Genomic DNA, 27,765 nt, shown 5'->3' on the forward strand with positions numbered 1-27,765 from the left:
CACAACATTCAATAGCTTAATACCGTTCCACTTAGGCCGGAAGCATGGGCGTCCAAGTTTTCCAATTGTGATTTGAGGCGTTGAGCAGTTTAAGCTTTGTATATTTGATGGGAGTAGCAATTTTAATAAGCAAGCGCAATCCTTTAAAAGTAAATTATATAAATGATTTCTTACTATGAAAATGCGAACCTTTTAAAACGGTTTTTTAAAAAATTTTAACTCTTAGCGTGCTACTTATAATAATTTTGGAACTACTGCCCCTGCTTTTCCCTCACATTTAATTCGCACCAGTTTTACGGCTGTCTATTTAAATAAATACAAAATTCGCCAATTTCGTTTTTCACATATCCACTAAATTATTTGAAATGTTTTCCAATATTTTATTATTCACGTTGAAATATTTATATGCTTACATGGTAAGTTTACAAATTGTTTGCTTGCAATTATTTCACTGTTGTTGTTGATTTTATGTTATACATTTATGTATTTTAATGTTATTTTAATGCGCATTTGTAAATCTAATGTGTATTATATAATATTAGTTAGGATTGTTTAGTGTTTTGCAATTTGCATTTAAATAATTATTTACTGCTTACTTGTTTTCCGCTAAAAACTACGATAATTGTTGTATGCCGCAACTTGGTTGGCGTTGAAAATTTACAAATTAATATATGTATGTATATATATTTCATTTATTTACTGTTATAAACAAGTGTTAAAAATTAATTTACGTTTACGTTTTAGAATTGGAATTTGCGTTAAAATTGTTAATCGCTAACGAATTTATTGTGATAACTTTTAGTTTACTGTTGGTTTGCACCAAATTTTAAACTTCCATTGACTATTTAATTAAACGCAAAGAAATCACTGACTGTTGCAATACAAATTTGCACAATTTTAGCGCATACACCGCAATGTAATGGTGTGTATGCACGACAAAACTGTTTTGGCGTTATAAACGCACGACAATTAATGCTAATATTTTTTACTCTGCGCGTCAAATGTTAATATTTTTTTTGTGGTGACTTTTTTGCTGTAAATTTTTACATATTTTTTCATTTTTATAATTTTTTTTTATTTTTATTCTGTGTATTTTTTGCCAAACTGCGTAAGATCACTATAAATAATAAATACAACAATGCGTAAAATAAAGCGCCATAATAGTTGGCAAATACACTTAAAGAAATATTTTTGTTTAGCATTAAATGTTATGTAATTTAAAACTAAATATATAATTGAACTTAGCATTAATTTACATTTAATATTAAATTATCATATTTTTAAAGAGTTAAACCATTAATATGTTTCCGTTATAAAAAATAGTTTTACAGCTAAAACACATGAAAAAATCAAAAACATAGTTGCATTCGTTTTTGTAGTTACTACAAATATAAATTTCAACGAAAAGTTATTTTTCATATCTTACAAATTAGGCATTATGTACAGTTAATATTAAACCAATTAATTTTTTTAAATTTATTTTGATTTTTTTTCCAATTTTTGTTTAATGTTAATTTTAAAAGCTTTCATTGTAAAGAAAACGGCAAAACGTACTTTTCACATAATATGATATCATTGTTGTTGTTGAAAAAATGAGCAGTTTACGCTACGCAAAGAAGTGAAAATAAATAGGTTTTTGTGTGCATATGTACTTAAAATATGTTTCACTTAAATCAAAATCAATAATGCTCTATTAAAAAACAAATTTGCACTCTAGTCAACGCATAAGCTTTTATTAAATCGTCTGTTTTACATGTTTTGCTTGAAAAGTTTTTTTTTTTGTTTTTGCACTCCGTTTCGGCTGTTTAGCCACACAAAAATGTTAAACAGGCTTTCTCTCTTCCTATATGCTTTTTATTTTGCCCAATTTCTTGTACTCCAAACTGACATTTGCTTTACGCAAAAGTATGCAATTAATTTTTTTTTAGTTATTTTATATGTTTTATATAAGTAAATCTATTTGTTATTGTTGCTGTGTGCGTTTAAACACAGCAACTACCAAGAAAGTTCAAAGTCTGCACTCCTGCATGGAGGACCAGCACAAAAGCCAGGTGCTCAAAGTGGTCTGAACTGTGTGTACGCGGTGTAAACAACATCGATAACAACGTGTGTTATCGTTGTAAACAGTTCTCAATACAACTTTTCGCCACTATACAAATGTGGTTTGTATACAAAATGCTTAGCAGCCAGTTACAAGTTGCCAATTCAAAGCCAATGCGCGCACATTTGCTGCACAAAACAGTTATGCGCGCGCACACACACACGCTAGTTTTTCTTTTAAATCACCACACACACGTAAACGGTTATTAGCCGCACATTTCTTAACTTTAAATACAAACGTTTGGCTTTTGAAAAGCTTTTTGTTTTTTGACTGACCACCATTAACGCTGTCCCCAACTGGTTTCCAAGTGTTTTCGACTGTCATTTATTTTGTAAACATATCGCAAACTGCTGCACAACTATTAAACTTCTACTTCTATGCTTATTTCTGTACTTTTTGTTTCAATATTCATTCAACTTGTGAGTTTTCAACTGCTCATACAATTTCAATACATTAGTTTTGACGCAAAAAAACATTACTATGCTCTGCCGCCCAGTTAAGTGTGTTTTTGTTTAAAAATTCTCCAAAGCCCGTCGTAGCTTTTTACAATAAAATGGACATTAAGATTCACGCTCCTTCTTCACCTTAACCTCCTCACCCAGAATAGTGGTGATTTCGCCTTGCATAAAAGCCCACGGAATCGTCGAATTAGCCAATGGACAGCGATCACCGCTGGGACAGTAAACTTCATTGCCCAGACCCTGCAAAAAATTGCACAAACATTAGTTTAAATATTTTTTTGAAAAGATGTACACAAAACTCACATTTTGTCGCTTGATGCTCTCTCGACTGCAGGGGAAGCAGAACTTATGATGATTAACAGACGGGCACTGCACGAAGTGTGTATCCTCTAGCCGCTCCTGACACAATGTGCACTTGAGTGTGGCATTCTGCGCGGCAGCAGCCGCATTTGACGCGGACGCGCCACCAGTTGCTGCGGCATTGGCTGCATTCATGCCGCCACTGGCTGGACCATTGCTGTTATTGCCGCCTGGACCGCCGCCATTGCTGTTGCCACCGACATTTGCGTCGGCGCCACTTGCGCCCGGCGGTAGTGGTCCGTTATTGCCACCAGCATTACCGCCACTGCCGCTACTCACGTTGACTGCGCCGTTATTGTTGGCGTTGCCACCACCCACATTGTTGCCGCTGCCCGGTCCAACTTGTGGTGTGTTCGCTGGACTGGATTGTACCTCCGAGCTGGTGACTGTGGTGCTCGAGACGTGACGCGAACCCGACGAACGACGCCCGGACGATGAGCCGGCTGCAATAAAAGAATTAAAAAGAAAGAAATTACTTTTAATGAGTTCATCAACCATGGATAAATATTGGTAGTGAGTACAGTTACAAACAGTTAGTAGTAATGAGTATGTGTGTGCTAGTGATTGTGTGCTTAGGTGTAAATATGAGTGCACAGGTAGTATGAGGTATGAAATTAGTTATTCTACTTGGACGCAGCACAAAAACTGCCGAAATCCCACGAAAGAAATCAAACAGGACGCACGCTGCACCGTTATCTCAAAGTTTTCTACGAATTCACTGTTTCACCTAAACCAAAATGGTCGCCAAAGAAGTTCTACCAATTTTACAACAAAATTACTAAGACCAATATATAAATACAGTTATTTTCTTTACTGTTTGTTTAAGTTTCGCTTAGCACTGGGACATTACTCACCCGAACTATTCGGTGAATGTTGGCTGCCGCGTGATGCTGTGCGCGGCGGCGGCGGTCCCGGTGGGCTCGGTCCATTCCTTGGACTACCCGGTGGTAATGTCTCTGTAATAGACATGAGATTAGCCATCGGACTTTGTGCTAATTGAGTGACTGAACAGGCGGTTGTTGGTAATTGTGGCAGAGGTGGTGGTGCTATTGACTGGTGTGGTGCTATAGATTGAGGTGGTAGTTGTTGTTGTTGTTGCTGTTGTTGTAGTGATATTTGTTGTGGATGTTGTTGTTGTTGTGATGACAAAGCTGGTGACGTCGAATTGCCTAACGGCACAACCGGATGTGGCATGGGCGGCACATAAACTATAAAATTCGAATCGAATCAGACAAATATGCTTGACGTTCTGGCTGCTATTTATGTATGTACATATGTTTGTTTTGAATTTTTGAAATATTTTCATATTCCGCGCACACACAATTAACCAGCTAACACACATAAACAATATAGAAATGCATTTTCTTCTTTCTCTTTCACGATAGAATTAATGACACTGCTGCGGCGTGTGTATGTGTGAAGCGTTAGTTAAAAAGTATGCCGAAATAATAAACAAAAGTTATAAATAAAAAAAATTTAAAAAAAATATTTATTTCAAAAAAATAAATGAATTAAAAAAACAAAATTATAACAATAAAAAATTATTATTAAAAAAACTATATATGTAAATTAGAAAAATTTAATAAATTAAAACAATTTTATTAATAGAAAAACACATAAAATAAAATATAAATAAAAAAATGCATAGATATAGTGTGTACATATTTAAACTAAAAACAAAATTATATGAACTAGAAAAATTAAATAAATTAAAAAAGTTAGTTTAATTCAAAAAATAATAATTGAAAAAATATAGTTTTAAACGGAATTGATAAAATTGTAAGCAAAAATATATGTACATAAGTAAAAAAAATTATTTAAATTAAAAAAAAAATAAATTAAAAAATTTATATAAATTGAAAAAATAAAAAAAATATATATGTATTTATGTAAAGAAATAAAAAATACATACAAAAGTTATGTTAAGTGAAGAAAAATCATTTTAATTAAAAAAATTATTCTCAAATTCATATTAATAAAAACAGCTAAAATGAAATTATACTTATTTAAATATGAAAAATATAGTATAAATAATTAACACAGGCTGGCAACTCCATTTAATATAAAAAAAATTATACAACATTCGTACAACAACAATACAGCAATTATAATTTATTTTTTAAATTTATTTAATTTATTAGCTACATACATACATATGCATTTGTACAGTGTGTCAAGTTGCAATAAAATTGCATAATTATGACGAAAAAATCTCAGCCACATGTAGTCACAAGCTTTGAGATAATCACAACAGCAACTTAACACCGATTTAGTTAAAAAAAAAAATTATATTTTCGAAATTTCGTTTGTTGAGTGATTTGGTAGGTGCCGCACAGATTTTTTGCTCAATTTTTTTTGTAGTACAGCTGTAGTTTGACACATGCAAGATATTCAGTGCAGTTAGTACGAGTTTTTAGATATTTTTTATCAGAATTTTATGATAAAAAGACTGGCATATTTCATTTTAAAAGAAACGAGAGCTTCTTAAATTTTTTTCTAAATAAAAATTAATACATTTTGTGAAAAATTTTCGTAAATTTTCGTGTGGACTAAGCTCTCCATGTTAGCATACTTTGGTTTTACGAGTTTCCAAACGATTGGCTCCCTTTTGTAAAATTTAATGCAGAAATTTCTATAATCCGATAAGTTGATTCGAGGTTGAAACTCTATCTCCGCTTACTTATCGACAAAATCGATTTCGACATTGCTTTTTATAGCAACAGAGGCTCCCATAAAAATGTAGATATAAAAATAATTATTTTCAACTCGTTTAACTTCTTTTCTATAATATATAGGTACTCTAAACTCTACTTTATGCTTATTTAAGCCGCGATAAACTATCGACTATTTATCGACAAAAACATTCAATATTACTTTTTATATCGAAAGGGGATCCTGCCTAAACATTTTTGTATATAAAAATAAACATGGTCCCTTCGAGTAAATAGTTATTTCGAGTCAATTGACTCCCTCAATATAGTATATACGCCGAAACTTCTATAAACTAATATACTATTCCCTAATAGAGCGGAGTTTAATGACTTCAATCCGATAGGAAGTATAAAAATACACACTTAAATACATATAGACGCATGAATGAGCGCAAAATTGCTCGCTACTCACTCAATTATACCCACATAATTACATACATACATATTGGGGTTGCGTGCGTTCTACACGTAGAACATTGTAAACATAATGCGCCTGGTAATAACATCAGCCTCTACAAAGAATGTATGTATGTATGTATGAACATATTTATTTATTTATGTTCGTATATGTATACGCGTAAGCATAAACATCGGCCCAAGGGAAGAATAATGGACTTCAGCTTCATTTTCGTGCTGAATGAGGTCCAAAAATAGCTTTTTATAACAGACGCATTCTTCTTTTATAGCAGAAACACACTTTAATAAACATGAGCACGAGCAATAACGCAGAGCAATGGGGGAACGCAAGCACCGTGTGGAAAGAATTTCTGTTTACAAAACCTATAATGTTAATTTCAATAAGAATTCTTCACACTATGCGAACGTTGCTAAACTAAACAAAAAAATAGAAAATGTTTTGTATAAATAAACAAACTTTCAAGTTGGAAAATATTCTTGAAAACTAGTCGTACAACAAAAAAATATAATTATAATTATAGCAATGTTGCAACATTAGCGTGAGATCATGATATAAAACGTACAGCGCTTAATTTGTGAGGTGGAAAACGCTACGTCGTTACTTGACGATCTCTTGGTCCATAGCTAAGAGTTTTTGGTATCACAAAGGGCCGATCTTTTGACAAATATTTGGGAATCCAGTGATCTCCGGCTCGAAAACTAATCACGCTAATAAAAACTAGGGATATGCTTACATTGAAGTCCATTATTATCGTTCCTATCCAAAGAAGTTTAAGTCTACATATGCACATACATACATATGTATGTACATGGATTTCTCTGGAATACGCAAATTGTTGCTAGAAAACTTCAGAAGCCCTTTTACCGTTAATTGAATTGATTTTAACTGTTTCAGAACAATTTATAGGGAAAACTATTTAAAAAAGCAGATTTTTCATTCTAAGAAACTGCAAACGCCTTATCCGTTCGCATGGATAAACCCGGATAGTATGAATATTTTTATTATTCCATTACATTTCATTTATGCAATTATCCGGTTATGCAAATTCACGCAAATCCGGTTAATTTTAATTTTTTATTGACACGGATAAAACCCGGATAATATAATTCTTATTATACCATTACACAATAATTAATTTGTGCGATTAACCGATTATCCGGTTTTACAAAAGTCCCTAAAATACGTTTTTTGTTGACAAGGATAAAAACGTAATAGTATAGATCTTGTTGGAATTCAATTAAAATTTATTTGTGCAAATATCCCGATATCCGTTCTTCCCTTGACATGAATAAAACTAGTTTAATGAAATATACGGTTAACAAATCGTTTCCCATGTACACGGATAGAAATCTGATACCCGGTTATTATTTCGTTAACATGAAGTTATTATTTTTTTAAAGGGTTTTTGACACCCTTTTTTTAGATTTTTAAAGCTAACACCGAAACGGGTAAACTTTCCTTATTATCAAACTGTATGGCTGCCCTTCACCTCATGCTTTCTAATATTCGCATATTTAACTATTATCAAAATAATTGAAATTCGGAAATTTTTTCTTCTTAATAGCGGATAATGTAATTTTAACCTAAACCGGATAGTTTCAACAAATTATCAGCGTTTACCATTAATATATTTATCCAAATTTGCATTTTTTCTGATATCCGAATGTCAAATTACTATTCGAACAACTGAAAATCGTTTTATCCGGTAATTTTAGGTTTATCACGGTAGTTTCAACAAATTATCAGCGTTCCGGTATATAAATACGTTTTTTCGCTAATACCCGGATATTCAATTACTTATAGAAAATCTTTAAATTTTCGTTTGGAACCAACGGATAAGGCAATTTTCGGTTTATCCGGTTAGATTCAGTAAGTTGTCAGTGTTTGCCATTTAAATATTTCTTTTATGCAGTATTTTGCTGATATCCAAAAACCCGACAACCAGGATATCCAGGATATTTTTGTTTAGAGCCAACGGAGAATGTAATTTTCGGTTTATCCAGATAATTTCAACAAATTTTCTGCGTTTCCTATTTATAAATTTATTTTATGCGGCCTTTTTTTGATTTCGGTTATTATCCGAATAAGTGAAAATCGTTAAGTTTTCATTTATGATAGCGGATAACATAATTTTTGGTTTATACGATTCTATGTCGCATGTTTTCTTTTATATCCGAGTAATAGAAAATCGGTAATTTTTCATTTCGGTTAGCGGATAATGTAATATTCGGTTTATACGATTCTATATCGCATTTTTTCTCTTATCCGAATAATCGAAAATCGCTAATTTGTCCTTTAGGTTAGCGGATAATGTAATTTTCAGTTTACGATTCTATATCGCATTTTATCTTGTATCCGAATAATCGAAAAGCGGTAATTTTAAATTAAGGTTAGCGAATAATGTAATGTTCGGTTATACGATTCTATATCGCTTTTTTCTCTTATCCGAATAAGCGAAAATCGTTAATTTTTCATTTAGGATAGCGGATAGCATAGTTTTTGGTTTATATGATTCTATATCGCATTTTTTCTTTAATCGGAATAATAGAAAATCGGTAATTTTTCATTTAGGGTAGTGGATAATGCAATCTTCCGTTTATACGACTCTATATCGCATTTTATCTTTTATCCGAACAACTAAAAATCGACAGTTTTTTGTTTGGACTATCAGATATTGTGATTTTCAGTTTATACGACTCTATATCGTAATTTTTCTTTTATCCGAACGACTGAACATAGCCAATTTTTCGTTTGGGCTAGCGGATATTGCGATTTTCGGTTAATCCGTATAATTGAAGACTATTCTCACTATATAAATGTTTTCGGATACTTTCAACAAATTATCAGCAAGTAAACTGCTCGGAAAGGGTCTAGCCGCTCATTACAAATATACTAGAAGTTCCTCTTTATCACCATTCTCATCACATACATACATACATATCTATTTACAAAGTATGCAGCTAATGGGAGCATGTCAACATCTGCTTGTTTATGTAAATTTCAGCTGCGAATGACGATAGCCAGCCGCTCACAAAAAAGAAAATGAAAATAAGGGAATTTTTGTGCTCATCTACATATGTTTTGAAAATTCGTGTTGCTTTGAAATTAGCAAAATAATTTATGTATGTACGTACATACTAAATATACTATGTAGTCATTTATATACATATGTGTGTATGTAATATAAATAGTATAAGTTTAGAATAGATTGCTTATGCTGTACACTACACCCACACACACACATGCTTGCAAAAGTATTTGCTGAATATGCAAGTCGCACTCATTCATTTGCACAAAGCGACAACAATAACAACAAAAACATATGTATGTATTTATAATATATGCATACGTCACTTATGTTGTTGCTGTTACTGTTGCTGTAGTGGTAATGAATTCCATTTACGCCGCTGCAAGCCTCCTAAATCCACTGACATACCCTGCCCAAACGGGCTGACTGCCTTTCAAACAAGCTTTTGTCGCCTTTGTATTTACTATACTATATTCATATAAGTATTTTGTGCCCTTATGTGTGTGAACTAGCGTATTTTTATAAGCGTATATGTGTGCAGCTGTGTATTTATGTATGAGCGCGCGTATTTTCGTGACGTTGTGACGACGCAACGACCCCAAAATTCACTGCTACGTTGCGGAACGCCTGCTGTTCAAGTGCTGCTAGTAGAGCTAGTGAATGGGGCTGACATACTAGTATATTTGTGTGTCTCTGTGTGTTTGTAGCGCAACGTGGGATAGTACAGAATGCTATATGTTGAAAAACGGGTTTGTGCGCATTCATAAGAAAATACTGGAGTAAGCCTCAAGGCGAATTTTTTATTCAGGAAAGGCGTAAAACAAGAAAACACATTAACTTACGGCTGCAACGAAGCTGTAATACCCTACACAGGTGTATATCTTAGACCATAAAGGGTATCAAAGTATCATTGTTTGATTTCTATCGTTCAGTTTGTATGGCAGCTATATGCTGTAGTGGTCCGATTTGAACAATTTATTTGAGTGCTGTCTTACATAATCTTCTGTACTAAATTTCGGAGGCAGATCTTGTCAAATAAAGAAGTTTTCCAGTCGAAAACTTGATCTTGATCGATCAGTTTGTATGACAGCTACATGATTAAGTGGTCCGATATCGTCGGTTCCGACAAATGAGCAGCTGCTTAGGGAGCAAAGGACATGTGCAAAATTTTAGCTTGATATCTCAAAAACTGAAGGACTAGTTCGCGCACATACAGAGTGACGGATACCACTAAATCGATTCTGATCGTCACGCTATCCAAGAATGACAACTGCTGGCGTACGCCGATAACATCGATAACATTGTTCTGCATTCTTCAGGTTGGGCACAGAAGCGACGCAAATGGGTTTGGTAATGAACGAGAGCAAGACGAATATCTCCTGTCATCAAAGAAACAGTTGTCGCACTCGCGTCTTGGCTCCCACGTACCTGTTGACAGTCATAACTTGGAAGTCGTAGATAATTTTGTCTATCTTGGAACCAGCATTAAGACCAACAACAACGTCGGTCTCGGAATCCAACGCAGTATAACTCGAACTCCAACACGGAAGATTGAGAAGTTAAGTCCTCCCTCGACGAAAAAAGACCAAATTCTAAAAGTCAATCATCATCCCCGCCCTGCTATATGGCGTCGAAACATGGACGATGACAGCATCTGATAAGTCGGCGTTACGAGTTTTCGTTAGAAAGAATCTACGGAAGATGTGTGGTCCTTTGCGCATTGGCAACGCCGAATACCGCAGTCGATGGAACGATTAGCTGTACGAGCTTATACGGCGTCATTGATATACATATGTATATAGTTCAGCGAATTAAGAGACAGTGACTACGCTGGCTAGGGCATGTCGTCCGGCTGGATAAAAAATACTCCAGTTCTGAGAGTATTCGACGTAGTAGCCGCCAGGGAAGGCAGAGGGAAACCTTCACTGTGTTGGAAACACCAGGTGGAGAAGGACCTGGCGGCTAGCCTTGGAATCTCCAATTGGCGCCAATAGTGTTAAAAACTTCGTGGCAAACTTGATACTCCCTTTCAGGGTTTAGAAAAGGAGAGCGTGCAGTTGTGAGTATCGTAAGAAGTTGTTGAGGAGCATTGAAAGCAAGTGCAAACTTTGCACTCAGCTTTAGAAACAAAAAAACCTTGAAAAGTCGAAGCTGAAATTACGACGTATAAATTTTGGACTCGCTGCTCTAAATTTTTTGCACGGAAATTTGCATTGACACGCAAGTTTTTGCATTTGGCGTAAACAAGCGACATTGCAAAATGAAACGGGCTTGCATTTTTTGATACACGATTGAGAGCGCGCGTTTATTTGCGCCTGCAAAACCCGTTAAGTGCAAAAAATGGCGTTAGCGCCGATGCAACGCTGTTGCCATTGAAAACGAGTAATGCAAGTGCACGCTTGCTGTTTGTATGCGACCTGCGACACCGACAACATCGCATTGACAAATGCAGAAAAGCAGAAAAAAACAAAAGAGAATAAAGTAAAAGCAAATGCAAAAAAATGCGACCAGTTGCGGCCAGCGAAAAAAGGCGCAATAAAGTGAGCGAGAAATGAGTGAGAAAAACCAGTTTACACGCAGTCCGTGGAGTTAGGCGGTATACATAGAAAATATATGTATGTTATTCAAATAAGCGCAAAGTAAATAAAAAAGCAAACCGAAACCGGTCGTGCAAGACGTGCGGCAAGATAGCGTCCGCACCGCCGCACCGCTCAGCTGTTCTACGGACAAGTACACGTACGACATAGCACACCACATACAAAAGCAGCGCGTACGCGACAACCGGTTCGACACGCCACAAATGTGCGCGTAAACGTAATAGCAAACGCCTAGGTCGCATTTGCCGCCCCACGCGTCGCGACGCCACCGATAAGCCAGCAACCACAACACACTCACGAAGAGTCACAGGCATTTGTACGCGCACTGACTGCTTAATAAACGTCGTGGCGTGTAACCGGCTAAGCTTGGCTGCCAACAACAGCATGCGAGTCAGCAAAACACGCTCAAACGACCGGCGTATTGTCTTGCATACCAAACAGTATGTTAATTTTTACTTCGTGCAAAAGTTAATCAACTTTTTATGCTTAGTTATCACAAACGTGTACAAAAAGGAAAAAAAAGAAAACGCCAAGCTATGGCGCAGCAGACAATGAGGCAAAGAAACAACGGATGACAACAAATGAGCAATAGGCATTAAAAGGCAGTAGCGGCAACGTATCACGTCGCTCAAGTGGGTATTGTACGAGTAGTTGCTGCCGCGCATACGAGGAAAATCGCTACGACATGTGCAAACCAATTGCGGCAAGGGGTCCCAATGGGGAAGTTGAAGAAAACTAGTTACGAATATGGTGGAGTGAGTGCGTGGCAACTAGCTAGAGAGGAAAGGAGACTTAGAACACAGAAAAGTTCAAGATTTGACGCGTGTCGCAATCTTTAAAGTAAAAGCTCGTTAAAGGAAGCTCTTACAAAGCTTTAAACTCCGTTGTTCAACTAGGTACTGAGTTTGCTCGACGGTTTCTGGATATCATTAGAAGAAAACCCTACAGAATGATGAGTTCTTAGAGCAACGCAACTCGACCGTACTCTCTTTTAACTCTCCAGATAAACAGACCATCTTAAACATATGACCAGAGTCCCACAGAAGGATTGTTCCAGGACACTGTCATCCAGACCTATGTATGACAAGAGTGCCAAAGAAGATATATTCCTGGAAACTGTTGTTACTTGAAGAAAGTGAGTTCATGAAAGATCAACTCAATAGCTTAACGGTGAGAATTAACATGATATTTCTGAAGATATGGAAGATAATGAAATTCCCAATGGTTTATTTCTGTGTTATTGGATTAAATCGACGGAAATAATACGTGACAAGCAGGGATTCGGCGAGAATTGAACTGAGATTCCAGAGATACGGAACACTATGAAGTTCCCGCCGAGTTATGCCTGGTCAGTGATTAAAATCAAATGCACGATATTGCTCGTTATCAATAGAAATTTCTGGAACTTATTGGTTTCAAAGAACTATACAATATTTTATGAAGCTAAGGAAACCAAACTCAGATCATGTCAAATAGCATGGTTGCTTCAAACTAAGTAGTCCGGCTTTAATACCCCAAAAGCTACAATGTGAGACTGAACAGTGCCAATTAAATATCACTAAGGGGAAGATGGAGTCATTTGTAGAAGTTCACGCAAGTGAGGAAAGTTCTCTGATTGACGTTCACTTCGAAGTGGCTAGAAACGATTCTTTTACATATGACACAAACAACTCACGACTTCCCGTCCTAGACCAAGTATCCTCTGGGTAGCCAAAGAACATTCGTTTGAAGTAAAGCCAGTAAAGAAGATGAAGAAGGCTATAAAGGAAGTTTCAGGAACCTCGTTTTGATGGTGAGGGTGACGGTGAACTCCTAAAATATCACCAAGTCCACTTTCGCTGTGGTTCGAACTAAAATGATATGAAAGGCGTGAATTTCATGGATTTTCTGCTTCACACAGATCCGGATCAACCGTTAAGCATAAGCTATTTGCGATATTGGTTAGATATGAACCAAGGTTTCTGGAACTTGAAGAAACCTTATACACGATACAGTGTGAGATTTAAATATTCCCAAGGCTGCTGCGGGAGTTTTAAGAAACTTCTTTTGACGGAAATTTTCATTTTATGAAGAAGGCAAGCTCTTAAAATATCAAATCAGTCAGCTTTTGGTGTTGGACGAACTGGGATTATATGAAGGCCGTGAATTCCATGGAGGGCGGATATCAGAGATATCAACAAAGGTTTCTGGAACTTAAAGGAAACTTCAGATACTATTAACTTCATCCTTCGAAAATATGACCAAGGATATGACGAGACGTTTTCATAGAGTTTCTACTGCACGCAGCTCCGGTTCAGTCGATAAAGCGAACCATATAATTAGGAAAAGCAGTCGAGGCGAGCCAAAAACAACCGCGATAAGGTCGGTATTGTGCGAACTAGCCAATGACAGCAGGGAACTGAAAACGTCGCAAATACAAAAGGCCTGAAATGCTAGAAAAACCTTATTGATGTTCTAAGTTCCAGCGCCCAATTAGTAAAAAAATATTAAGTTATCAAAAAAAGGGATCTTAATGATTCCAAAGCTTCTTTTGCGGAAGCGACCTATGCAGACTCGGCACAAAATACCAGAAAAGCATTCCAGTTGAACTCAACTCGACCATCAATCGAAAAAGAACGCAAATCCATGCACGTTTAATATGCGGACAACGTGTTTAAGAAGCGCTACATTGGGACCAACGCCAAGCTGTATGGCGACTTGCCACATACATATGCGCACACATAAGTACTCGTATTCCTGCCTACCGCCACTGAGCACCGGAACTGAACTCAAATGCTGTGGAAGTGCTTAGTATAATGTGAAGACAAATAATAAGAAAAAAAGAAAGAAGGAAAAAACTTCTTGAACTTATTGCTGATGGCTACGCAGTCATGACCAGCATATGTAAGAGACACATACAACACCAAAGACGCGTATGGTTTACAAAATTGAAGGATTGACGAAGTAGCAACGATGTAGCATATGCTCGTAAATTTGTAAACGTGCTGCACAAAAGTTGCTTGCGGAATTCATAATTTTCCACTAAGAAAACCTTGAAGGTTGAATGGCTTACCATGGCAGCAATAACAATGGACGCAAAAGGCGCAATTTGGGATTTGAAATTATAATTAGATTCAAATATATGTACGCGGTGCCTTCGGCCAAACCGAAGACATTATTCAAATGTAATCCTCAAATTCAATGCCAATAAGGGTGTGCAGCGCGCCAAGTAAGGTAGTTAATGTGTGTGGCGCAGCGCGGTAGTGGCTCTAATGGATTTTGTAACCAAGCGAGTAGGTCTTACCAGAGTACAACAGAAGTCATTGAACTCAGCTGACAAATAAATGTGGTCTCAAGAGCTTTAAGACTCATACGCAAACGTTTTTGAAGGTTATACGAAGCTTTTGTGATACATAAGTTAAATCGATGATGCTAAAATCGCCGGACAAGAGACGACTGCCATTACCCCCCATCCTTCGGACCTAGTGGTTATAGCAAAAAGAAAGGTTTTGGAATTTTGAAGGCTCGCTACAAAAGCAATAAGTACTGTTATCGCCACTCAGTTCCTGACAACTTGAATACTGAAAACGCAATAAGCACCGTTATAGTCATATAAGCCCTAAAATTTTACCTCCGCACATTTCGAGCACTGCAAATGCGAACTACAGTTATGAACGCAGAGTATTCCATAACGATCGTAAAGCTTCTAACAATATTTGAGACTTCATCAAGATTCTGCAGGCGCGTATATTCTAAACTACTAAAGCAACAATCGTCTACTTTACAGCGCTCATAAAAAAAGCTCTACCGCACCACAAACAACGCAGCATTGAAAGGTAATATTGCAAAGTTCACTTCGTCACGTATGCGTAATAAAACCGAGAGTCACGACTGCGCGCATGTCGCGTACAAAGGCAATAACGTTATACCGGCCGTTATGTAGCCAAACTGTCATCGCTTAATCAAATGTATTATTGACAGTGTTGTTGGAGCGGGTGGTGATTTGCTCTGCGGACAATAGCTAAGGTACAAACGGGCACTTGAGGACGCGTACGTGATGAGTACGCTAAAATATTGCCTTAAGTAATATATAGGGAGGAGTGCGAAGCAAGTAGGCGTTGTAGTACTTGTTGGTAACCAGCACTAGTCCAAAGCATATTGAGCTTTGACTGATTTTTGCGTCTGTTCCCATGTATTCGTGGCATTTCTGCCACAAAGTTTTCGACATTTTAAGCACTTTATTCTATGTGAACACATCTTAAGCATATTTCCATTATCCAAAAACATGGAAGGAAGTATGTACATTTTCCAAACTTTCACATTGTGAAATCTTTCTTAAGCATTTGGCTTTGTGTAAACACACCATTAGCTTTTTTTTCAAAGTCTATTTAGGCCTTATGTTTTATTTACCATTTTAAAGGTTCGAAAAGTTATGACTAAAAGTCGTTGTAAAATGTTCAAAAACATATTTTCGAGCCATAATTAGGCAGTGCGCAGACTGAGCATCGGACTAGTTGCCATGCGACTAGTTTTTCCAAATTATTGAGAAAAATTTGCACTGCCTGCACAGAAACGTGCACACAAGCGTAATTGCATTTATTAGACCTGGATGTGTAAAGCATTTTCCTCGATGTTTTTGAATGGCATTCCGCGCGCACACTGCATATTAATGAATTTCGTACGAGTTGTAAGAGAGAGAAAATTAAAAAAATAAAAATACGAAATTAAAAAAAATAAAAATACGTAAATAAAAATAAAATCGAAAATATCGAAATGTACATAAATGTTTAGCTTAGCAATTGGCAATTGCGACGACTGTGTTTAAAATTCAACAAAGATGCGCATTCGTGTTTCGTATTTATAGCAGCTATTTTGTTTATAATGCTAATTGTGCAAATGTTGCATGACTTTTTTTCGTTCGCTGTTTTTAATTGACGAGCGCAAGCACGCACAAATTTATAAATACATACGCGCACTGGCCACATGCGAACATATACATACATAATTACATATATTTGTATATATAGTTTTAGATACATGGTGTACCTTATGTGCCGCTTTGTGGCCGCCTCGCGTGCTTGCTGCTAGTTTTGTTGAAGAAAAACGCGACGCATGTGCGCGCATAGTGGAAAATTCAAGTCACACAAATGCTAGCATGCCGCACGCCAACATACAAATTGACACGCTCACAGCGCGCTTGCCAACGGCGTTGTTGTCGACGTTGGCAACGCGACTGGCATGCACAAAATCAATAAAATTTCATTAAAAATGCGCGAGCGCAACTAGAGAAAAAACGTTGCAAATTTTCAACAGCAACGAAGTAAATCAGCGCGCTCAGCTCCGACGCCAGCCGCGTATATAAATAGTAAAATAAGTGATAAACGGTTGTTTGCAACCAAATTTATATGCTTGTTGGGCATAGGCATTGCAACAGCGCTGAATTACAACCCTGATTTTGATAACGCAATTTTTGTAACGTTATTTTTAAAATTTATTTTTAAACGCGCGGCAGCAGACAGTTTCTACGTGCTAATCAGCTGCTCATTTAATTTAGTAGATAGCTGTCAAGTTGACAATAAGTACAGATACAGATTATTTATAATCTGTTTGCTTATCAAAATTGGAAAAAAATCTTACTCTGCTTTCAGCTGTGAAAAAAATTTTGATTTTGTCTTCTGTTGCCAACAAATAAAAAAATAAATAAAAATCAAAAACACACACTAAAATCTTCTTAAATAATCCATAAAGTCGCATTCGTCACACACTCGTGCGCGTGAAAAATCATAAAAAATTCTTCTGGCAGTGGAACGCAAAATCGAATCAGGTCATGGTCACTATTTGTGCACAGTATGCCAAATAGCGGCTAGTAGATAAGCAATACGGCATTTTTTATCTAAATAAAAATGATATATTATCACTGCTAAGCGCATTTAAGCCTTATGATAAAAGCAATTAATTATTTTCGCATAGATAATATTAAGTTATGTTAAAAGAGATTTATTTTATATTGACATTTCATAAATTTTTTGCGAAAATTTGCGTAGTTAAGCGCATAAACAGTCAATATTTGTGCTTAATTTACGCCGTAAGCAAGTGATGTTACTGCAAGCGATAATTATCGATTATTAAATTTGTTTTGACAGCGCTATAAGCTTGTATGGGTCTCTTAACTTCGATTATTTAACGGTTTCGGCAACGCATAAGGTTTATCGCTTTGCTGCGGGTGTTTAAAATTGCTGCAATCGATTAATTGCAGCATGCTGTGAACGTTTTACGTTACTGTGATACGTAAATATCGATTATTAATCGATTTAAACAGTGCTATAAGCTTGTATTGTTATTCTATTGCCTTGTTTTGGGCGTTTTCAATTACTGGAATCGATTATGTTCGCTTTTTCAAATGTTTGTAGCTTGTACTGTTTTGTTGAGATTATTCTTCTGAACGTTTTTAGTGTCAACAATCGATTAATTTCGATTATTTATTTGTTTTGCTATCTATAAAAGCTGTGTGGCCGTTTAAAAGTACTAAAATCGATTAATTTCGATATTTGAATTGTCTTGTCTTATCTATAAGCTTGTGTTGTTTTGTTAATGTTATGCTCGTGGGCGTTTTCAGTTACGACAATCGATTAATTTCGATTATTCATTGATTTTGCTATCGTTAAAATCAGTGTGTTTGGTTATCGCTACGCTGTGTACAGCACACGGTGGTTATTATTCCATAGCTACATTATTTAAACTTTTTTACAAATTTCGAAGTGACTTGCATTTCCTTATGCCTTTTTATGCCATACAATTATTTAATAAGATGCAAGTCACTCCCAAAAATATCGATAATCTCAATTCACTCTTATCTGGCTGCTCTGATAAGCAACTCTGCGCTTTATTTCAATTGCATACATTTTTTATTATTTGAAAAATCAACAATTCATAAATATATGTACCTACGTCAACAAATTCTTTGACTTGCTAGTTAGCAGCTATCATAACTTAACTGAAATTTCACCGATAACTTGCGATAAGATTAAGGGAATTTGTGTGCATGTTTCAAGATTAGATAACATATTGTTGAATGTAAAAAAGCCGATAAAGTTTTTTTCAAATATTTTCACGTTAAGGTGTGGCATGGTATAACTGAATTTCTTAGAACGGCTACAAATTTCTAGAAGTTTTATATAAGTGGAGAATTTTTCTTTCTGTAGCTTTTAGTATCGCTATTAGTCGGTTAACTATACTTTTTTCTTCCAAAATGTTGTTTTTTTCCGTAATTTTATATACATACATATACTCACATTAACTGAGGTCTCACAGTCTTATAGATTCTCACATAACTGTCTCACATCATCTGATAGAAACGCAACCTTGATATTTTCAGACACATTTAATGGTTTTTAATGACCTTCATAAAAAAATTTCAAATGTGCTAAGGTCGTTTGTGATTAAACGCCATTTAATTAAAACAATTCCAAACAGATGGGGGTGGGGCCGCAATGCCAAGAGCGGAAACAAGCTTATCAGCGTACTTAAAGTTGGCATGTTTGATGTTGTTTGACGAAAATTAACCGAATTCTAACCGATACATTTGTTGGTTGTTAACTAAAAGTAAGTGTTGCTAAGATTTTCCAAGTAATAAAAATTTATGTAGAGCTATATAAGGGAATCACTGATTGATTTAGACTATAAAATTTGCGGATACGTCAAATTAGCAAAGTATTTTGAGGAGTTGAAAAGCGAAATATTAAGAATAACTACTTTTGTTAATCAATTTTATTTTATTTTTTTTAAAAAGACTTTTTTTTTAATCTTTATCGATTAGTATCAGCTGAGCTGTTGAGCAGAAAACTATTCAGAAGCAGTTTTGAAAACCAACTTTTTTCTATCGTAATACTTTAGACATACATATTTATCGCTTAATATCAGCTGTTGAAAAATACCGTTATTTTTGAAAATATCAATTTCGATCCTTTAGAATTCTCGAAATATTTACGAAGCATCGTTTGTAATAAAATCGACTGTTATTGCAAATAATTTCATTGCTTTTTCTATAATTTTCAATCGAAGCATACTTATCGCTTAATTTCAGCTGTTGTAAAAAAATACCGTTATTTCTTACAATATCAATTTTTATCTTTTATAATTCTCTACATATTTAAGAAGCATCACTTGTAAAGAGATCAAACTTATTGTGTATAATTTCATTGTTATTTCTATAATTCTCTAAAAAAAAATCACGCTGCCTATCGATTATTTTCGAAATAATACCTTCGTTTGGTTTAAGCAAACTCGTTAAGTGTTACACAACGGTTTCATCTTATTTCGCTTGCATTTGCACCTCTAAAGAACCAAAACTTCGTTTATCGATATATCGATAAGTTTTAAAAAAGCTATAAACCAACCGAATAATAACGATAATTTGAATTAAATCACTTTTTCTGCTGCTCTGCATCACATTTCTTATTACAAACCACCAAAAATCCCACCAAATGCCATTTAAACGATAAATCGATAAATTTTAATCCTATGAGCCAACTATATAATGTATCAATAACTAGTAGTAATCAAATGCAATCACTCTCTGTACTACTTTGCCGCATATTTTTTGCAAGCTGTATAAACTCACCACACGTTACGCCACATGACCCAAAAAACTCCTTCATTTAATTAATAAAAAAAAAGGTATATCAAGGCCACGAGTTGCTAAAATATTTTACATAACGACTAAAAAATCTTTAATTATAAAAGCTGCTATAAAATGCGTGCGTTTTTTTCTTATTTGCCATATTTTTCTGTAAATATTTGCGCATGGTTTTCGCCAAATTCCGATAAGCGCTTGCATGATAAGAAATTCCAGCAAAAATAACGCTGATAAGCAGCTGATAAAAATGTGAAATATGTTTAATCATCTCCGTAAAATAAATAACTGATAAAAATTGCAAAAAATCGCAACTTGAGCTAAAAACTTGCTGCTAAAATTGGCGATAACAGGCAAAGTAATAATAACAGTGTCGAATAAAAGTGTGCTGCTAAAAATATGTACGGGTGTGGATAGAAATTTGATTTCATCTAGTTTTTGATAAGAAGTTTTATTTTATTTGCTTTTGCTTTCATTATTTTTTAATTAGCTTAACATTTCACTTTTTTTAGTTCTCTTAATTTAATTTTTTTCAAGAATTCTTTTCTAATTCTTTTAACTTTTTTTTAAATTTCTTTAATTTTTATTATTAATTTTTTTTTTATCGGTAGAGCAGACGTCTTAATTTTTTTTAAGAAAGTGAATTAACTTCTGTATATAGAATTTATTTATAGACAAGTATTGTTAAAATTTTTTGTTTTATTTTTTTTATTTAATTTTTTTTAAATTTTCCCAATTTTTAAATTTTTTATTGAAATATAAGATTAATATAAACAAAAATATGAATTTAATTTTTTTTAATTTAATTTAATTTTTTTATTATAAATTTATATATTTCTTAATTTTTTTAAATTATAGATTTTTTTATTTTTTAATTTTTTTAATCTAGTTTTCTATCTTTAACTTTTTTACTTTAATTTTAACATTTTTTTATTTTATTAAAATTTATTTAATTTTTCTTGCATTTTCTTATTTTTTTTTAATTTTAATCAGATTTAATATTTTTTATTTTATTAAATTTTATTTATTTAATCTTGTTTGTTCACTTTTTAAAATTTGTAATTTAATTTGCGATAAAAACCATTAATGACCAAACAATTTTTGGTAATTTTTTTCAGTAATTTATTTTTTTGATTTCTGTTTACACTATATTTAAAATTTATTTATAGACAAGTTTTGATGAAATTTTGATTCTAAATTTTTTATTTAAAAAACACTTTTTTTTATTTTTAATTGCAATTTTTTTAATAAAAATTTAATTTTTTACTAATTATTTTAATTTTAGTTTTTTTAACTAATTTTAATTTTTTAAACTAATTTTAATTTTTTTTAATTAATTTTAATTTTTTTTAATTATAATATTTAATTTTGTTAATTTATTCTTTAAAAAGTCTATTTCTATTTTTTAAAAATAATGTTTAATTTTTTCAATTTATTCTTTTAAAAGTCTATTTCTATTTCTGTGTCTTTTTTTTTTGGATTTTAATTTTTCTTTGTGAAACATTTAATTATCTCCTGCATACAAAATTTATTTGTTTAAAATAATGGGAAAAGCTAGCTGTCGGCTATAAAACGCGCGCGATAAGATAAACATACACATACATATGTAAGTAAGCTAGTGTGTGTGTGTATTTGCCCACTTCGCTCTTATCAGCGTGTCGTGTCGTAAGAAAATCCGAAAATAAACAAATATTACACATTTCGAGTATGTTCGCCCGCAAACGCGCCGCGAAATATGCCGTTTACTTATTTCTTGGTTAATTGCCTAGCTGATAACACGCTGCTGCTGGCGGCTTATCAGGCGAAATGCGAGCGACGCCTTTGTCTCTGCATTGCCAACGATAAGATAACAACTTCTTCGCATGTTTACGCATACATATGTATTTTATTTGAACTCAAAAAAAGCACAAAAATACCCAAGCAATAAATATAATTGAGGCGGAAGCAGCAGCTGCAGGCAATAGCAACCTTGCTGGTTTAAAATTTCAGCGAAAAGTAGGCTTTCTTTAATTATAATACTGTACTATGCCGCGCTTATCGCAGCTGTTTACGTTAAAATGAACGCGCTCGCTTATCAGCGTTGCGCGTATGTATGCGCCCACTACGCACACGCACGCGCGCACAGTGCAGTTGCTTTGTTGTTATAATTTGACCGTTGTACGCCGCATTTGAAACGCTGATGCATGCGATGAGGCGTAACGGGAGGCGATTAGCAGGCGTGGAATTAAAAGCAATGCATTGATTAGGCAGCTGACTCAATTGACGCGGCGCATTTGGTTGCATTTCGTAGCATGACAGTTAATGCCACACAAAGCGCGTCTACTGTGCGCTGCGTCAAAATATATGAATCAATTGCATAGCAGAACCTATAATAATGCTATACGCCACAGTTGCGTTAACTGTAGCAACGCTGCCGGCCACGCATGCACTACAGTTTCCACACATACTTTGTTTTCTGCTTTTGCCTTCATGCGCTGATAACGAGCGGCCCCATAACGCTTACGCCATGTCAAAACAAACACATACAGCTGTTGACAATTGATAGCGCTTGTAGGCATATATTGCACACACATACATACACGCTTATATGTGTGATGTGTAACTGACGCGTTTGCAGCCTTCATACTCGCCTACTTGCGCTCATATGTCACAGATAGTCTAATCAGCAGCAGATAAGCGCGCTGTTGTTGCTCACTTTTTTCCACAATTCGTCATTGCATTTTGTAGCTTCATTATAGGCGCATTTAAATGCGAGTTAAAAATAGCGCGCTGTCATGTCTGTCAACGCGCTTGACAATTGTGTGCTGACGTTGACAATTGAACTGAGAAATTTCACAATTTATGGAAGGATGTCTTTGGGTGTAGACATTTTTTTCGAATTCAAGAATTTGTTAACACACTCATTATTTTTTTTGAATAATTTTTCATTACATTGTATTATCGTTTGTCTACACGCCCAATAAGTTGGCGGAAAGTATGTTTTGCATAATTATTTACTGTCTAATTTGACAGTTCACACAGGTTGATTTCTTTTGATCGTAACGTGTGCGATGTTTTGTTTTCTTTTCCACTTCATTTTTATTTGATTATCGTGTAAATATATGTAGTTTATTTTAAGTGCAAAGTATTGTTTATATACATATGCATATGTACCGCATAGTTCTTAGTCTACGCGCACAGCATTTTGTTCAGCTAAAATCTATGGTGTCAAGGTCCACGAGCTGTGTGCTTGGAAGGCCAAATTTATTTACTAAGAAACTGGAAATGAAGCTGCTTAGCAATACACAGCGAATATTTGAATTTTGCAGCTAGTTGTAGTACGAGGTTTAACAGGAAAGTTTATAGTTCAATAAAAAAATATATATTTTTTGGAGTGTAAGGCGAAAAGTTCAACAAAATGCTAAGAGTTCTATGCATAAACCTTAGAGCGCGTTTTGACGTACATAATTTATATAAAAATTAAAATTTACTTAGAAAAAACTGGAAATGACTGTTGCTGAGCGATTGTGACAGGAAAAGTTATTCTCATAGTTATTATATAATTTCTTTAAGTCAAATTTGATATATTTATTTTTTTTTCTTATTTAATATATTTCTAAAATTAAATATTTATAGAATATTGCCATACTTTTTTCTTTTTTAAGCCTAGAAAATGGTGACTGAATTCAAAATAATATTTCAAAATAGTGAGTTATATGCGAAAGTATCCAATGTGAACGCACCTTAATGCATTCTGCTAGTTCATTCATTTTTACACTAACCTTACAAGGTGTTCCCACTACTACCTATAATATTACGCCTACACTACTCAACTAAAACCTTATGAACCAAACATTTATCGAAATCGATAAATTTACAGTACGCCCTCCTCTTATTCACAAATAAACGCTATCATTCAAATTATTTATAAATGCTACAACAATTAATGCTTCTATGAGCGTTTAAACTTTATCAGTAATTTGCACTGTGATTTATTTGTGTAAATTATACAAATACCACTAACTGCATATACAAATGTATATTTAAAAATATGCACTTCAAGGGAAATCGCGGGCCACGAGTCAACAATTCAAAGGAAATTATTTGTATACTTAGCAAAATAATGATCAATAAAACGATTGATTAGCTCATTGAAATGAGTAAATCAATTTTTGTCGGTGTGCGTGTGTGACTTTAGAGCGCGAGTGATAATAAGCGGGGTTTTGTGTTGTGATGCTAAATAAATTGCGGTTGTGAAATTGCAATGACAAGTGGGGGAACAATTGTTTGTGTTGATTAGCACAAAAATTTAGTAACATTTTTAAGCAAGTAAGCATTAAATTCAGAAAAAAGATGAGAGGCATGGAAAATGACAAAAGTTTACAAGTTCTCCATACAAAAACTTGATTTTGATCGGTTAGATTATGGTAGCTTGAAAATTTACTTTTTTCGTCGCCTGATATTGGCAGTTTCGATAAGAGAGTATGTAGTTTCTTGAGGAGAAAAAGGCGTGTGCAAAATTTCATATCATATCTCAAACAATTATTTTAATTAACTTTTAAGCAGAAATTATTTTATTTTCTGAAGACACATATAAACCGGTTGGGAATTTGACTGAAAAATTGTTCGACGTACATTTAAGCCAAATTATTACATTTTTGGTCAAAACAAGAAAAATTCCTACTACCGTCCTCACAACAGTTGGGTCTACGTAATCGGAGCGGACGCAGATTTTTATCCGGCCAATGACCGCCAACTCAGTATAATTCTGCCGCTACAACAACAACGTTTTCTGCCACTTTTTGAACCATTATTTCTCGTAGTAAATGCCTATAACACGTTTGAGAATTACAGAGTAGTTTGAATGAAAATTTCCTTGACGTGACACTTAGAACCAAATCAATGAAACTTATGCCATTAATTTAATCAATATCTCGCAAAGCCATGCAACCACTTCATTGCTAAACAACTGCAACGCCGAGCCACAGCTTCGTGCTTGCATGCAAAACTTGTGCGCAGATGTTCTACCCTGCCAATGATTCTGAGCCAAGTCAAGCCAAAGCGGTTAGACAGGTCAGTTGAGCACGGCGTGTACTTGTAAAGTCAACTAAGTGCATAAGCAAAGTGTATGTGAAGGCTGTGTAGCGACTTAACTGGGTACTTAGTCAGCTTTATAACCAGTTAGACAGCGTGCCACTTAGTTGTAGTCAGCAAGGCAAACAGCAACCAGTTAGTTAGCCGGTTTTGCGCGCTGCACCATGCCGCTGCCGACACAAAACACGTCACAGCAGCAGACTTGCCAGTATTGCGGTGTATTTGAAGACCTATGTATGCTGGCGCGCTAAGCAGCAACTAATGATTTATTAGCACATATTATGGCTGTATGGGCCGGCTACTAGCTGCTTTGAGCGCGCTGACATCTTACGAAATACCAGAACGTAATGTAGGTACACACTCTACATAATACATTATTTATACACGGTTATACGCGCAGCATGACTTCTAGTATAGATTAGACGTATAGTATAGTTGAGATTGGGACAAACCAGGCGTGTTACGTCTATGTGTGTCGTCGACATTGCGTGCTACGGCGGCGCGCTTGTACTCATTTGCTGTTGTCATTATAAACGCTGTCGCAGGTCGCATTGTTGTTGCCACCGAAGTCGTTCGTCGCGTATGCTGTTGCCATTCTCGTTCTCGAATGAAAACAAGTTTAATGACGACGACAACGACGAAGACGACGAAAATGTTCTTAGTATACATTTTGCGTACTTACATATGTACATATATAGTAGATATATCGTAAAGTCGTGTAAAAAGCAGCGACACCACTTGAGCTGAAGCTAAGTGTATGCTAAATAGCGTAGAAAAAGTATAAAAATACGCGTTGAAGAACAGCGAATGAAAACAAAAACGAATGTGTAATTCGTTTGAGCGCAGCAGGGGCGCACATTTAGCAGGCGGAGCGGCAAGCGCGACAAGCGGATATACAAATTTAACTATATGCAGTTGTAGACGATATATAATGGATATAAATATATGTATGTACATATGTATGTATATACAAATATTTTTAACGACGCTGAGGACGAAATTTTGCACGATACGTTGGCGATATGCCAACGAAACGAAATGCATGCGATTTCGTGAAAGAAAATCAAGCACGAAAGTGAGGCGCTAGAACAAAAATATATACATATTTATTTATTTGTATGTATGTGTGTCGCTAGTTGCCGAGTATCAGGCGATGTTGACGTTGCGTAGCACACTAATAATGATGATGATGACGTTGAGAGGCGCATATGATGAGCATGAGGAAATGACGAGGTCGATGAGGAAGCTGGCGTGCACAGCATATGCTTTGTATGTAACGCTGCGCATGTCGCGTATAGTATATGCGGCGCTCTGCCGTTTTATGAATTATATGCGGTTTGTTGTTGCAGCTATGGCGCTTTGTTGCATGTTTGGAGGCAATTGCATTGGAACACGTTGCTGCGCATGACACTTTCGACGCAAAAGTCAGCAAAAGGGAATGCATCGTAACAGCACATAGCTACATGCATTTATACATATATGTATACAAATACATTAGCATTTTTATATGTATAAGCAAGCTGGACATGTAAATCATACAAACATATTGTTGCAAGTTTAAAGTCATGCCTGCATGCATGGTTGCATGCGCGCCTATATACCGACACAAGTATATAAGCTTTACATATATGCATATGTACATACATATGTACATGCATAAACATATGTATATGTATGTATTATTTTTTCTCTACACCTAACTGCCCTGGGCCATTTGCCAATTGCACGTTTTGCCAATTGCTCGCGCTCGCTTGGCAACCATTTCTCTGGCATGCACTACTGACAACGCAGACGCAATGTCGATATCTCGTGAGTGTAGATACACAACATGCTGTTTGGGGTAACCTCGTTATAATTGTGTAGTGACAAAGGCAAAGCTCGTACTGCGGTCACCACCACCACCACCACCACCCTCTTGCGACACGCGCAAGCAACCCCAAAGTATATTATAGAAAACAAGTCACTGCGTTGTTGTGTGTAAGAGACGCATCACAACTGACCCACCACGTCCAAGAAAAGGCAAAAAAAGAAGTTAAAACAAACACAACACTGTTATACACAACTGAATTCTTGCACTTTAGAGGCAGAGGCCGTCCACCACTCGGCACTACATAAATGCACGGCCTGGCAGCCATACACGCCGCACGTATATATCTTCTATGTATGTATAGTATAGATACAGAAAGAAAGTAAAAAGTCGAAATTGGCATGAAAACATACAAAAACAAAAATAAACAGCAAACTAGAAGAATTTTCCATTGTAGATACACACGAAACTGACGCGACAGGCCGATTGCGTAGTGGCACCGAACCCAGCCCAGCAGTGGGTGGTGGGCGAGGGTGGCAGGTATACATACATAATTACATATACGTACATACACGCATACATGTATTTGTATTATTAG

The 27,765-nt window shown here is 35.2% G+C and overlaps 1 protein-coding gene across 3 annotated transcripts in view; it reads right to left on the reverse strand.

Moving 5' to 3' along the window:
* Window positions 1–366: 366 nt before the first annotated feature.
* The window catches only part of LOC120773889 (interferon regulatory factor 2-binding protein-like A), a 32,058-nt gene continuing 4,659 nt past the window's right edge, over window positions 367–27,765 (reverse strand). The window contains exons 3-5 of one of the 3 annotated variants that reach the window (XM_040103058.1): window positions 3,777–4,130; window positions 2,866–3,365; window positions 367–2,802 (exon numbers count right to left, since the gene is read on the reverse strand). In XM_040103058.1, the coding sequence (XP_039958992.1) occupies window positions 2,662–2,802; window positions 2,866–3,365; window positions 3,777–4,130 (995 nt within the window). In that variant the 3' untranslated portion in view covers window positions 367–2,661. The remainder of the gene's footprint in view (window positions 2,803–2,865; window positions 3,366–3,776; window positions 4,131–27,765) is intronic. The other 2 variants (XM_040103059.1, XM_040103061.1) reach the window with 2 other exon arrangements.

The sequence above is a fragment of the Bactrocera tryoni genome, chromosome 4 (assembly GCF_016617805.1).
Source record: "Bactrocera tryoni isolate S06 chromosome 4, CSIRO_BtryS06_freeze2, whole genome shotgun sequence".
Lineage (NCBI taxonomy): Eukaryota > Metazoa > Arthropoda > Insecta > Diptera > Tephritidae > Bactrocera > Bactrocera tryoni.